General features: G+C 44.2%; 1 protein-coding gene across 1 annotated transcript in view; it reads right to left on the bottom strand.

Annotated features, from left to right (window-relative positions):
• Positions 1 to 13,509, bottom strand: part of SPTLC1 (serine palmitoyltransferase long chain base subunit 1) — a 341,715-nt gene that overhangs the window by 288,919 nt on the left and 39,287 nt on the right. The window contains exon 3 of the mRNA XM_085632720.1: positions 8,801 to 8,895. Coding sequence (XP_085488846.1) covers positions 8,801 to 8,895 — 95 coding nt within the window. The remainder of the gene's footprint in view (positions 1 to 8,800; positions 8,896 to 13,509) is intronic.

The raw sequence follows: 13,509 nt of genomic DNA, 5'->3' as shown, positions 1-13,509 counted from the left end.
CCAGCGGTGCCCTGTTGGAGTTTGTGGGACGCACAATCAAAGAGGTCAGCAGGTGCTGCAATGACAGCACCAGGAGGCAGTTCTCGGGCCGCAGGTGTTGTCACCTGGTCCTCATGGGCTTTTCCACAGCAGCAAGAGAGTCAAAATGGCCAGGAAACAGACCTGGCATACAGGTCGGCAATTGCCCACCACCCCAGTGTCTAGAAAAATCAGGGAGGGTCACCCCACTCGTAATTAAGAACACCCCCCTGCCGCCGCCCCCTCCCCCCCCCCTTGGCCATTCACACTGCAGTGCCGGTGATTCCCCTGTTGCTGCAAGCCTTGTGCACATCAGGATCCATTCACTGTTAATGTTGAGCGAACATGGCAGAATGTTGCAGGATATTCAGGCTTTGGCCCAGGAGCACTGCAGCTAAGCTACTGCCATTTTGAACTGTCAGCCTGTCCTCTAAGCCCCCTTTTAGCACTTTCTAACAAACAAAAATGCCCCCGATACCGTAAGAGATTTACCACCTCATGCTCAGTCTTGGTTGCTACCTAATTAACTTCTGCAAATCTCACCTCTCACCCACATACAAATCCATGGAATTTTGAGATTATTGGTCAAGGGAAGAAGCTTGCAGCACACAATCAGTTTTATCACACATGTAATCTTCATCTCGACAACACACAACATGTCGTGATCTGATACACCCTAGGAAAAGAAGTTTACATTTTGCATTTAAATGAATAAGAGGGTTAAAGTTCTGATGCAGTCTGAATATTTTAACGTGTTTTCAGTCCGAAAAAACTGCAACAATTTTGCAAGATTCTTGGAGGAAGCACTGAGTCTGCTTAATAAAAAGGAACACATAAGGACATGTATGACCACCACAGAATATGTTTCTATAGGCTTAGCACTGTTCAGGTTAGTAAAACCAATTTAAAATTCTGTAATCAAGTAGTCCCTACGGCACCATTTTCATATTTGCCTACAGATACAGAAGATAGTTGGATCCTTACACTAGTACATTTCCAATCTTACGAAACCTGAAAAGTGACTTTCAGAACCACAAAATGTAGACATTGATGTTTTCTGGATTGTTGTGTCATTTTATTGGGGTGTTATTTCAAATATCTCATTTATTGAAACTGATTTTAGGATCTATGGGCCTCTTTGAGATGTTTTATGATGTAATTGATATGTATTACACTATTTGCAACTATATAAACTTGACTATCCTGAGTCATTGTACTCTAGTCCTCCCCGCACCCCGTTTGTTGTGCCTCAATTCTAAACCTCATATCCAACCCTGATCTTAGTTGCTTTACATGTCCACAAACATACACATAAGCATTTAGGTTATTTCTGCTTGTAGATCCATCAAAATAGAAACCTTATGAATAAGTGTGCCTACTCTTGACATGCTACATAATGAAGGTATCACCAATGTTACCTTTAGTCCTTAAGAAAAGATCAAGCATCTATATCCTTGACAATCAGATGTCCTCCCAAAAATTAAAAACCTACAAAAATAAAGGTTGTACTAGAGAGATGGATTGGCCTATACACTGGAAAAAATTTTATTATAATACTGTAATAATCAGACTACACAGACCCCAAACGTTCACTTATTACAATGAAACCTGAAACATACTGCTTACCAACTTAGTACTTAAACCTTCCTCTTTGATCATCACAAATAGCTAGAGGCGGACTATTGCTATAATATGCTTTATAAGGGCATCCCAAACTGCTCTTACCTTGTAACCCGCTGCTAAGGGATATACCTGTGGTTAAAGGGCTCTGAACCAGAGTTATTGGCCCGAGCCGCAGACGGGCCTATAACAGAGGGAGCTACCTTTAACCCTTTAGCTAACAGGCCTTTTTCCCCTAGAATGCAAAGCTCTTTTTTGGCTATGTGGGTTAGTCCACGCTTAGGCCTCTATAACTTTTTTTCCACATAAGGTATCTGCGTCAAAATTGTGTCCTTCCCCCCCCCCCCCCAACCATCTGGGGATTCTAAAGGTACACAGGGTTTGTGGATTCCTCTGGAGGGGACTATGAAAATAGCCAAAATATAGCAAAATACTGGGGGTTTTTGGGGGGGGGGGGGGTAGAGTAGGAAAAAAGTTCACATAAAAGCTTCCTTTTCCCCCCCCCCCCCAGAATAATAGCATCAACAAAATATTTGCTGTGCCAAAATATTTGCTGTACTACCAGGAATATACAGAGCTGAATAAAAAGAAAATAATAATATTGTTACCAGAGTTTTGCCATTTTTCAAAGAGGTGACCCCATAGGTGATCCGGGAAAGCTATACATTTCTGAAAAGTAGGCAAAATTCTAAATTCAGGAAGGGGTCATTTATGTATATACCTCAAGGCTTTGTAAAAAAAAAACTAAATGTTGAAACACACAAATACTGAAAGAGTACCAAAAAAACATCGATTTTGTAACTTCTCGTCACTCTGGCCGACTTACAAAAGCAATATAAGATTTGTAGGTTCTCCAAGAACCTGAGGTACCCATTAGCCTGCAACTTTAACTTCACATGACAATGCTTTTTAGGTCTTGAGTCAGCGCGCATGCGCTGCCCAGAGCGACTATAGTAGGTGAGTTTTCAAAGTGCTACCCACATGGTTTTGCTGGCTACAAGCTTGAGTGCACGATGGCGTGCACGTGCACAGCTGCTCCCCGCATTCCCCCCTCCCTTCTCGCCCAGCCCTTTGATGCTCTGCTCGCATCTCCCTCCTCGCCACTTTCATTCTGGCTCCTTTTCGTCAGTTTCATTCTGGCTCCTCTGCTCCTCGCATTCCCCCCCCCCTCCCTTCTCGGCCAACCCTTTGATGTTTATAACATTTGGTTTCATTTAAGGCATTAAACATAAAGGAGCACTGGCAACGCTGATAAAATGGATTTCATTTTGAGTGAAACCACACAAACCACACCCACACCACCCACCACCACACACACACACACACACACACACACACACACACACAACCACATACACACACACAACCACACGCACACACACACACACACACAACCACACACACAACAGTTGCATAACTAAATACTTATAAGGTCCCAAAAGCGAGACCTATTGGATATGCCAATGCTTGTTCATTGTGTACCCGGTATAGAGCAATTCTTATGGTAAAATATAAAGAGTGAAAAATGGGTATCAAAGAAACCAATGGATTTCTGAAATGGACACCAGATACAGGGTTTTATGAGCAGTGGTTATTTGTACATCTCTGCATTTGTGGGTGCCCATAGTACCGTGATTTTACAGGGCATTTATCAAAATTTCTTCTTTTTTTTTTTTTTTTTTTTTTTAAATATACACACTGCCTTCCATTTGCAAGGCACAAATGCAGAGAAATACAATTAGTAATAACAAAAGTTCTACCATTCTGTACTCTCACATGTATCCTGATAAAAATGGTATGTCATTTCTGTGGGTAGGCCTAATTTCCACAACAGGAAACAGCACATTTTTTTCCACTGAAAACTTGCCATTTTCCCCCAATGTGGGTAGCTGTGAATTTTGGGGCCTAACTCAGCAGACACCTAGGGAAACCTAGCAAACCTGTACATTTTTTATAACTAGGCACGTATGGGAATCTAGGGTGGGTGACGTGTGGCTCACATCACGTTTTCTTACCCAGAAACCTTTGCAAACCTCAAACAGTCACTAAACAACACACATTCTACTCACATTTCCGTGATGAAAATGTATGGATTCTGTAGGGAGCCACAAATTTCCAACCACCCAGTATTACCCAAGTGTCCAGATAAAAATGATACCTCACTTGTGTGGGTACGGCTAGTGCCTGCAACAGGAGAGGCCTCAAAACACAATGCAGAGCGGCATCAATAATTCCAGTCACAAAAAAGATCGGATTTGGCAATGGGGGTTGCGGCGTTTGTTGGCCAAAGATCGCCAGTCACCCAGGGAAACCTGCGAAGCCCAGACCTTTCTGAAAACTAGACACCCAGAGCAGTCCAGGGTGGTAGTCCTGGTGTGGATCCCCAAAATGTTCTTACACACAATGCCCTGCAAACCTCAAATATTTATTTATTTATTTGTCGGACTTGTATAGCGCATAGCTGCCCCAGCGATGGGGCGTCACAGCTCGACCAAAGACAATGAGGGTGGCTGGCGGGAGGGCAGTTATGCAACAGTGGGGAAAAGCCAGGTCTTGATAGCTTTTCGGAAAACCAAATGACTCTGGATCTCTCGGATTGAAACAGGAAGCATATTCCAAAGTTGCGCCGCAAGACAACAGAACGAGCGGCCCCCAGCTCTCGCTCTCAACACGAGGGACACTTACTAAGGCCTGATTGGCCGATCTAAGAGGCCGTCGAGGCACATAAAGCTGAAGCAACTTGGACAGACCCAGGGGAGCCTGTTGAGTAAGGATCCTATGTGAAACACAAAGAGTTTTAAATTGGATTAGTTTCTCAACAGGCAACCAATGTAACTTGGGCAGGACATGTGAGACAGAAGCAGATCTCGGCAGTGTCACCAGAATGCGAGCCGCAGCATTCTGGATCCTCTGCAGACGCTGCACGCAAGACTTATTGGCCCCAAGATACAATGAATTGCCATAATCCAGTCTGGACAGAATTGTCGCCTGGATAATGGTCTGGCGTACCCTGGGGGGAAAATAGCCAAGTATAGGCTTCAGGCCGCGCAGTAGGCCAAAACATGTCCCTGCCACGGCTTTAGCTTGTGTATCAAACGTGAGTCCGCTATCGATCCAGACCCCCAGGTTCTTAACTGCCTCTTTAGGCACTGGGGCCGGTTTAAGGCTGTCTGGCCAACACTGCTCGGACCACAGGTCTCAGTCTTTCCCAAATAACAGCACCTCAGATTTACTGGCATTCAGTTGGAGGCAGTTATTAGCCATCCAGCCTGCAACCTCTACCAGGTCCTTCTTAAACCTTCCTAAGCTTATGGTGTTCTTTTTAGAAAAGACGATCACCAATTGGGTGTCATCAGCGTATGACACCAATGACAACCCTCTCCCCCTGGCCACCTGTGTAAGAGGTTGCATATAGATATTAAACAGAAGTGGGCTCAGGATAGAACCCTGGGGCACCCCCTGTAGTAGAGCACACCTCTGAGATTGAAAAGGTGGCACCCAAATCTGGAAAGATCTTCCCGTCAGAAAGGCTCAACACCAATCCAGAGCCCGATCCCTCACTCCGATGTCATACAAGCGCTTCAACAGAATTTCGTGGGAGACAGTGTCAAAAGCGGCACTTAGATCAAGAAGAACCAAGGCCGCAGAGTCACCAGCATCCAGAATCCCTCGGATTTCCTCCGTCACAGCCAGCAGAGCAGACTCTGCCGTGGCGGGCTCTAAAACCATTCTGTGAAGGGTCAAGAATTGCATTCTGCTCAATAAACTCAGTAAGAGTAATATGCACATGCAATTCCACCAATTTTGACAGAAAAGGAAGTTGTGAAACAGGACGATAATTTCCAGGCTCGACCGGGTCCAGAGATGGTTTCTTCAGCAGGGGAGTAACTTTGGCATCTTTCCATGATGCTGGTACAGTAGCTGAGGCCAGAGAAAGATTAACCAGTTCCAAGCATACTGGCAAGATCGTCGGAAGGAATTGACAGAAAAGGTTCGGTGTCAATGGGTCAATTGGTGAGCCTGATTTGATTTTCCTGCAAAGGATCTCCAGATCTACGAGAGATAACAGAGGAAACGATAGCAGGCTGTTTGGTCTTTGGGAGACCAGGACATCAAGCCCGATCTTCGTGCCAGAACTAACCACCGGAGGGTGACTTTGATATATTTTTTCAACCTTGTTGACCAAGAATTTGGCCAGGTCTTTGCACTGACTATTGGATGAAACAGGGGAGATCCCGGACACACCACCATTCTTCATATTCTTGAGCAGGGAAAACATGGTCTTAGATGGATTAGAGCTTGCTAAGATTTTATTAGCAACATACTCAGCCTTAGCTCTCCGAATTAACTTATGGTAATGTTTAATGGCCATCTGATAGTTGGTTTTCTCAGCTGCATCATACGTGCGTCTCCACACTCGCTCAAGCTGTTTGCAGTGTTTTTTAGCTTTAGATAGAGACTCGTTAAACCAGGGTTTAGAAATGCCCCGATTTATCCTGGTCAGCTTAGCCGGGATGCAGCTATCCAGGCCTGATATTACCCAATCGTGGACTCGCGTGTCAGCCGCCTCTATGTCCTGTGGTAGTTGTGGCCTATGGCTAGACCAATAAGCAGACAAGCCACTACTGTCTAGCTTATGCCACGGTCATTTTAGAGCAGAGGTCGAACAATACTCTCTCGGCTGGCCTCGCCATCGTAGTGTAAAGATCACTAGAAAATGATCTGTCCAACATTGTGGGACTGGAGGATAGACCTTCAGCAGGGCAAGATTTGAGAATAGAGGATCTAGTAAGTGCCCAGCGGCATGCGTGTGTTCACGTACCCACTGGATCAATTGAAGAGCCTCTAGATCGGCCAGGAAGCTTGCAATTTCGGTCTTCCCTATGTTATCACAGTGGAGATTCAAATCTCCTATAATGCTGAAGTTCGCAGCTTGACTAGCGAACAGCAAGGCTTTGTTCACCAAGTCTTCCCTGAAAGCTCCAGATGGCCGATAGATAAGAATGCCAGAGATGGTGAGGTTGGGGTTCAGCGTAATTTTAAATAGGGAGCTTTCGCAGTCCGTCACATTTTCCCTAATAAGACTGCAAGAATAGACGTTTTTCATAATGATTGCAATGCCACCGCCCCCCCCCCGTTTCCCCAGTCTATTTAAATTCTTCATAACAAATGCAGAAGGGAGACCCAGCCAAGATTCTGCAATGGAATCTTGGGTAAGCCATGTTTCTGTTAAAAAGAGGGGATTCAGCCTCCAAAAGGTCGAAAACCTCAGCATGGTGTTTTGCCAGGGATCGACAGTTTAGGCTCATGAACTTAAAGTCCGTGTGGTCAGGAGGGCAGGGCTCTAACGCCTCCCCGAGAGTTGAAACGAGCAGGTTTTACATTTAGCAGGGCCCGCTAGTGGATGCCATGGTAGAGAAGGGCATTTGGATTGCATCCCCAGCAACTCAGCACGCGAGTAGCTCCGAAGTGTAATAGGAGAAAGGGCAGGGGTTCTGGCACCTGGCGACGGTCCGGCGCGGACGGGCGCAGACGGGCTTGCCTTTGGCGCGCCCGCTGCGCGGTCGCGTCAATGCCCCCAGAAGTACCATTCAGCCTTGAGCCATTAGAGTGCTAGCCGCGATTCCCCCCCAAGATGGCGGTCGCACCTCCCAGCTTCCCCGGACCAGCTTCCCTTTCACTCCCAGCACCCCCACACAAGCGAAACACCCTTGCAAAGCCCCCCCTCGGTACACAGCAGGAGGAAAATCAGGTGAGGAGAGTGGTTAAAAATGATTTTTTTAAATCGCGGTAAAAACGTTTAAAAAGTAATGAAATGAAAGTATAACTGCCTTACATGCGCTCAGCAGAAAGTATTCGCTGCCCTGACTCCTGGCTCACGCCTCAAGAGTCTCTAGCCTATGACTATGCCTAATACTATGCCTAAAACTATGCCTAATATTGCACATTTACCTTCCATTCTGTGACGTAAACTTCGGGAATTAGCATGAATCCCCACAATTCCTACCACCCAGCGTTCTCAAACTTGTCCCGATAAAAAGGATACCTCACTTGTGTGAGTTGGCCTAGTGCACGAGACATGCAAGCATTAAACCCAGACCAATGGGAGTTTTGTGGAGAGACGGTCATTGATCCTGGGTTGAGTTGTGCCTTTAGGATGACTGGGAAGGCCATCGCCACCCATTTTGCCTCTTAAAAAAAGAGATCCCTGGTGTCTAGTGGACTTTCTGCTACCTCCCCCCTGAGGAATCCCAAGCACTAATCCACTAGGCAAAGGTACCACTGGAAAGGGAAATGTATATCCTTTGCAATGATACCTCTGTCTGCTCGGTGTTCGGAGGCATGGGAGGGAGGGAGGAAGTAGTGAGATATGCCCAAAAAGCACAGAAGCAGTGAATGTGAAATGAGCCAAAACAAAAATACATAGCCTCGTGAGCTGGGGAAGCTCTTCCCCCAGCTCTCAAGGCTAAAATAAACTATAGGAAAGGGAGTACGGCCTCGAACCATCCTGCCCCAGGCTGTCCTCAGTTCCAAAAAGGTTAACAAATGGTACAGCCCAAGGCAGAAGGGCTATAAGCCATTAGAACCTTCGATCTACTAAAAGGTACAACACTTTAAATTAAAAAGGGAGAAACAGAGAAAGACATTGGAATGTTGGAGCAAAAAACCAGCCATTATAAGCCTAGGGCTATTCCATTGTCTTCACTTGTGCTCCCAACATTTCAGTGTTCTAGTGTAGCCTTATAGCCTACCGTAGCGGGCTATACCGGCTATTAATGGCCCGCTCCAGCGTTAAAGGTTGAGCCGAAAGAGAGGGCGTTTAACAAGGGAGCAGGACTTTAATAGCCGATACATAGGGCTATAAGGCTATTCAAACATTCTGCCACTAGAGGGCAGAATGTTGTAACAAATAAAACAAACGCTTGAGGGAGCCCGACGGGATTGAAATCCCCTTGGGCTCCCCGACGCCTTCGTTCGCAGCCACAGCTGTGAACATAGTCAAACATCAGAATGTTGGAGCTCCGGGCTTCTACCAGCCATTAGAAACCCGGAGCACTCCATTGTTTTCAATGGAGCTCCCAACATTCCAATGTTCAAATTTAATTTAAATGTATGTTGCTTTAAGCGCCACAATTCAGAACTGTCCCTGAAATGTCCTTACCCTGAAACAATATTATAGTTGAGTGCAGGGTGATCTTTCGGCACAGGAGGAACAAGAGGTTCTGGAAGCCATTCTTCTATTAATTCTTCTTTTTCCTACACAATAGGAAGAAAAAGATACATTTGGATAGCTTGAAAAAGAGGAAGCACATATGAGGCATTCGACACAGGATTCACAAGAGGTTCTGGACTCCATTCTACTATTAATTCTTCTTTTTCCTACACAATAGGAAGAAAAAGATACATTTGGATAGCTTGAAAAAGAGGGAGAACATTTGAGGCACTGTTTATAGTTGGACCAGGTAGAACATCAACACCAGAAGGAGGTCACTGCAGCAGAAAATGTTAATTTCTCTAGGAATAGCTTCTACTCAGTGGTAAGGTACATCCTGCTACAATAATCTTCAAATCAAGGATCTGTATGTACAAGTACAGAATCCTTCCATCAAAGTAAAGAAATAAGTTTCTCACCTGTAACTACAGTTCTCCATAGCACCTTTCTTTAATATATTTGCATGCTTGAATCAGTCCTAGATATCAGGCTGGAAATCCGAATAATTCCAGTGTAGTAGTAAATAGTATTAACATGCCCACAGGAAAAATAATGATATATCTTTAATATAGCCTTATAGTCCGCCGTAGCGGGTTATACCGGCTATTAAAGGCCCTCTCCCGTGTTGAAAGACCGAGCCGAAAGCGAGGGACTTTAACAAGGAACCAGGACTTTATTAGCCAGTATAGCCCTGCTACGAAGGGCTATAAGGCTATTAGAACATTCTGACACTTGTGGGAAGAATGTTCTAACAAATAAAACAAAGGCCTTTCGAAGCCCGAGGGGATTTAAATCCCCTCGAGCTCCGAGAGGCCTTTGTAAAACATTGGAATGTTGCTCTGCGGGCCTTTACCGGCCCGTAAAAGCAGGGAGCACTCCATTGTCTACAATGGAGCTCCCAACATTCCAATAGCCCATTCACTTCATTTGAAAGAGCCAAAAATCCACCCAATAAGATGAAGATGCTGAGCATTCTACTATGGCTGAACCCACCATTGCTCAGATTTCATAGCAAAGCGTGAAGGGAGAATTTATCAAAGTTAGCTCGAAAGAGAAAGTCAAGCGAATCTATGAAAAATGCCAATGTAACATTTCTTATCCAGCATTGTATCTTTTTTAGGCTCACATGCTTGAATTAGCAGAATTTACAATATCAAATAGAAAGTTCATATTATACAACAATATTTGGATAACTTCCTCTTGTACTGCCCCGGTTATATACTACTGGTTTTTGTACCCACACTGTAGACACGCAAAAGGATAGTTTGAAGAGTGTGAGTGATGAGAATTGAGTATGTATGGTATAAGAGAATTGGGTTGTGAGTAGGAATGGTTGATGAGGTATGAATGGTGTTTTGACTGGGGAAGGAGAATTATCTTTTTTCTTGTGTCATTTCTTTCTTATATTATTGATTTAATATGGATGCTGGATTATGTTATATTTATTGAAATTATATTATATAAAGGGATTACATTTTGTATTAAATATATATAATTGTGTAATTTGTGCACAGTAGTCTATTTTCTATATCCCATGTTGGTTTGGTCAGCACGCGGGAATTTATTATCCCATTAAAGAGTGAGATATTCCGCTTTTGGACATAAGTGGCAGGGGGATCTTCCTTTTCATGTTAGCTCCCTGCCAAAATTTTCCCAGGGGCCCTCTTCTGCTTTATATTGAGATCACGCAAAACCTGGCCTTCTTGCCTCGCCAGGTCCATCTTTAGGTTAAATGATGAGCATTGAGGAAACTTAAGCAGATCTGAGATATTGTATTTTTGCAGCAATGTCATTGCTACAGGAATCGGCTTGCAGAGTTTCCTCTGGGCTTTGCTAATGACCCTGGGGATGAGGGGTACCAGGTCGAAAACTAAAAATATAAGCAAATAGCCCTGCTTTCCTACGTTTGTCATAACAGGAGCCGGCACTAGCTGAAAATTCTTGGGGTCGACTTCAAAGGAAAGTTATTTGAATTGGTAATGTGGGCTGGCCACTAAGAGATTAACTTTTATGGTGATCGTCCAGAAAGATTGCTTTATCAGAGGTCCTGATATCTAGGATAAGTCTACAACCACCCGCATATCTAATTACCAGGAAGAACTAAAGGATGAAGTCTTAACTGTGCTGCCTCTTGGCCACCTGTTCACTTGCTCCCAAACAAAAAGTATTGACTATCAGGCTCTAATGCCTGAAAGTGAAGATATTGTTCCTTTGCATGTGGATAGCATAAATGATCTGCATTACTGCCAGGCATATCATGAGCATATGAAGAAATGATCTCACATCATGACTAACACTGGGCATAGTTTGCGTAGTAGCGTTACGCGAAGCGCACTTCGCACTACGCACGCTACGCGAACTGCGAAGTGCGGTAGGGGAATGCTGTTCGCAATGATTGCACAGTGCCTGATGCTTTCCACACTGTGCAATCATTGCAAACGGCATCTTGCACAGTGCAAGCGGTCGTTTTCCGCCGCTCAAGAAAATTTGTACTCAAGCTGCAGCTTTCTCAATGCAGACTGGTAGTTCATCGCAAGCGATCGCGAGCATACGCGACCACTCGCAATGAGAAACCTGACCTCCCCGCGTTGATGTTGCTGATCGCGAACGTGGAAAAAGTCTCACCGGGTTGTTGATTTTGCTCGCTCGCGGTCGCCAACAGTACGTTGAGGACCGCGAGCAAGCAAAAAATGCCTGCTGCGCTACGCGTTCTTGCACTGTGCTACATGCAATTTGCGTACTGCGTAGTAGCGCAAACTACGCACGCTCCGCGAGCGTAGCGTAGTACTACGCCCAGGGTTAATCATGACACACATGATCAGAAAGTGTGACGTGTGCAAGTCCCATCGCCTGATGTACACGACACATTGTTTTGAGCCAAAAACAACTTTTCATGTTTAATTTGTCCACTGAGCAAGCAGGCCCAACTCATCACATTATGGATCTGTGAAAGAAGATTGTCTGCCACCAAGGCAAGATCTGTATCCATATGTGTAAGCTGTGTAAACTTTCATACATTATTCAATAATGCAAAGACTTTACTATTAGATTGAGCATTCTAAAGAAACATAGTAGGCTGGGAGCAAAGCTTGCATTACTAACAGTAGTCCCTATATAAAAAATGTGTACACTTATTTGCAAAATGTTGTATTTCAAAGTTCTTTATAATGCGCTCTAAAGGCTACTTAATTACATGCAGAAGTGCAAAAGCAAGATTGGCGCGTTACTAAACAAAAAAAAAACCTGCAACTTGGAAAAAAAAAAAAAACATTTTGCTATACTATTTATCCTGGACATTATTTAGTAAAACATCTGTGATCCATGCCTTTGTTTAAAAGGATTAATAATGGGGAACCAGTGTGAAACCATTATGAGCAACATGAAAAACAATATGGGCCCAATTCTTAAACAAATTCACAAAAATGCACTCACAGGAATATGCATTGCATGGAGCAGATTTACCAATTTCACAAGTTTACAAAAGCAGGGGTGGATTCTGTATTCCTAAAAGAGTTTTGTGAAATCAGTTTACTCATGAACAGATACACATGTGTAGATTTGTTCATGTTAAAATGTACTGTAACTGCAAAATCACGTTCACTACAGCCCCTACCGTCCCCCACCATGGAAAACATTTTACTCCCATCCTTGCTAGAAGTAAATTTCAAACCTTTTTCATTGCAGGAAAAGATTGGAGAGGAGATTGGAAATAGCCTTAAACATGCACGTTTGGAAAGGAGCACCGACTCAAAGGACATTCCAAACCTGGCACTACTGGCGCCTACGCCCAGCATACCATATGTAGATTTGCAGAAAGTTGGATACTTCAGAACTCTCCTGGAAACCAAACTGATATAATACGCGCCGTAGCATAGTCAGAGAAGATATTATCAGAGCTCTGATACAAAAACACTGCCACAGATTGTAGCCTAGCAGCACAGCACCAAAAGAAAGAAGACAAGTGATTTTTTCTTTTACAGGACAAGAAGATTTCAGCAGCATCGTATTCCATAGACAAAATTCTTCTCCCCAAGACCTAGGATTTGGGGTACGCAGTGCGCATGGGACTTTAGGCCCCGTTGATAGCATTCCAAGGAGAAGAGGATGATGATGTTCCCCGACAATGGATTTAGGCCCAGATCTCTGTACTGGGGTGAATGTATGACATTGTTCTGCATTCTGTCCATTAACTGTTTTTGCATTTGTTCCCCGCAGCATGGCATTAAGAGTACTAGTATTGATTGCCCTGGCCACAACAGAATCTTTCACAACACAGCTGATCCACGAAAAGTACTAAGCTGTGCCTTGGAGGGCCTCATTTACATGCTTTGCAAGGATGGTGTCCATTGCCTTGCTCAGAAACTCTAGCAGACAGCTGTAATACTTCACCAACCCTAAAGTTGGTAGCATTCCTGTTGAGTATTAGATCTTACTCGATTATCATTTTAAAATACACACGCATCTTTTCCATGGTAATGGTTTTTCCTCCTTTTTCCACCCTTGGGATAGGTTTTCGTCCTGGCCCAGTGATCCCCATTTTTGGCCATTTGACTTCAGATATAAAGACTGTGTGTCTCATACTTTTATCAACCAATCACGGATTACTGACAGAAGCCTGTATTATTCTTGGCATCTGAACTGTATGCCACCCATCGACT

This window comes from Triturus cristatus, chromosome 2_1, assembly GCF_964204655.1.
Source record: "Triturus cristatus chromosome 2_1, aTriCri1.1, whole genome shotgun sequence".
Classification (NCBI taxonomy): Eukaryota; Metazoa; Chordata; class Amphibia; order Caudata; family Salamandridae; genus Triturus; species Triturus cristatus.
This window is presented reverse-complemented; position numbering and strand designations above follow the sequence as displayed.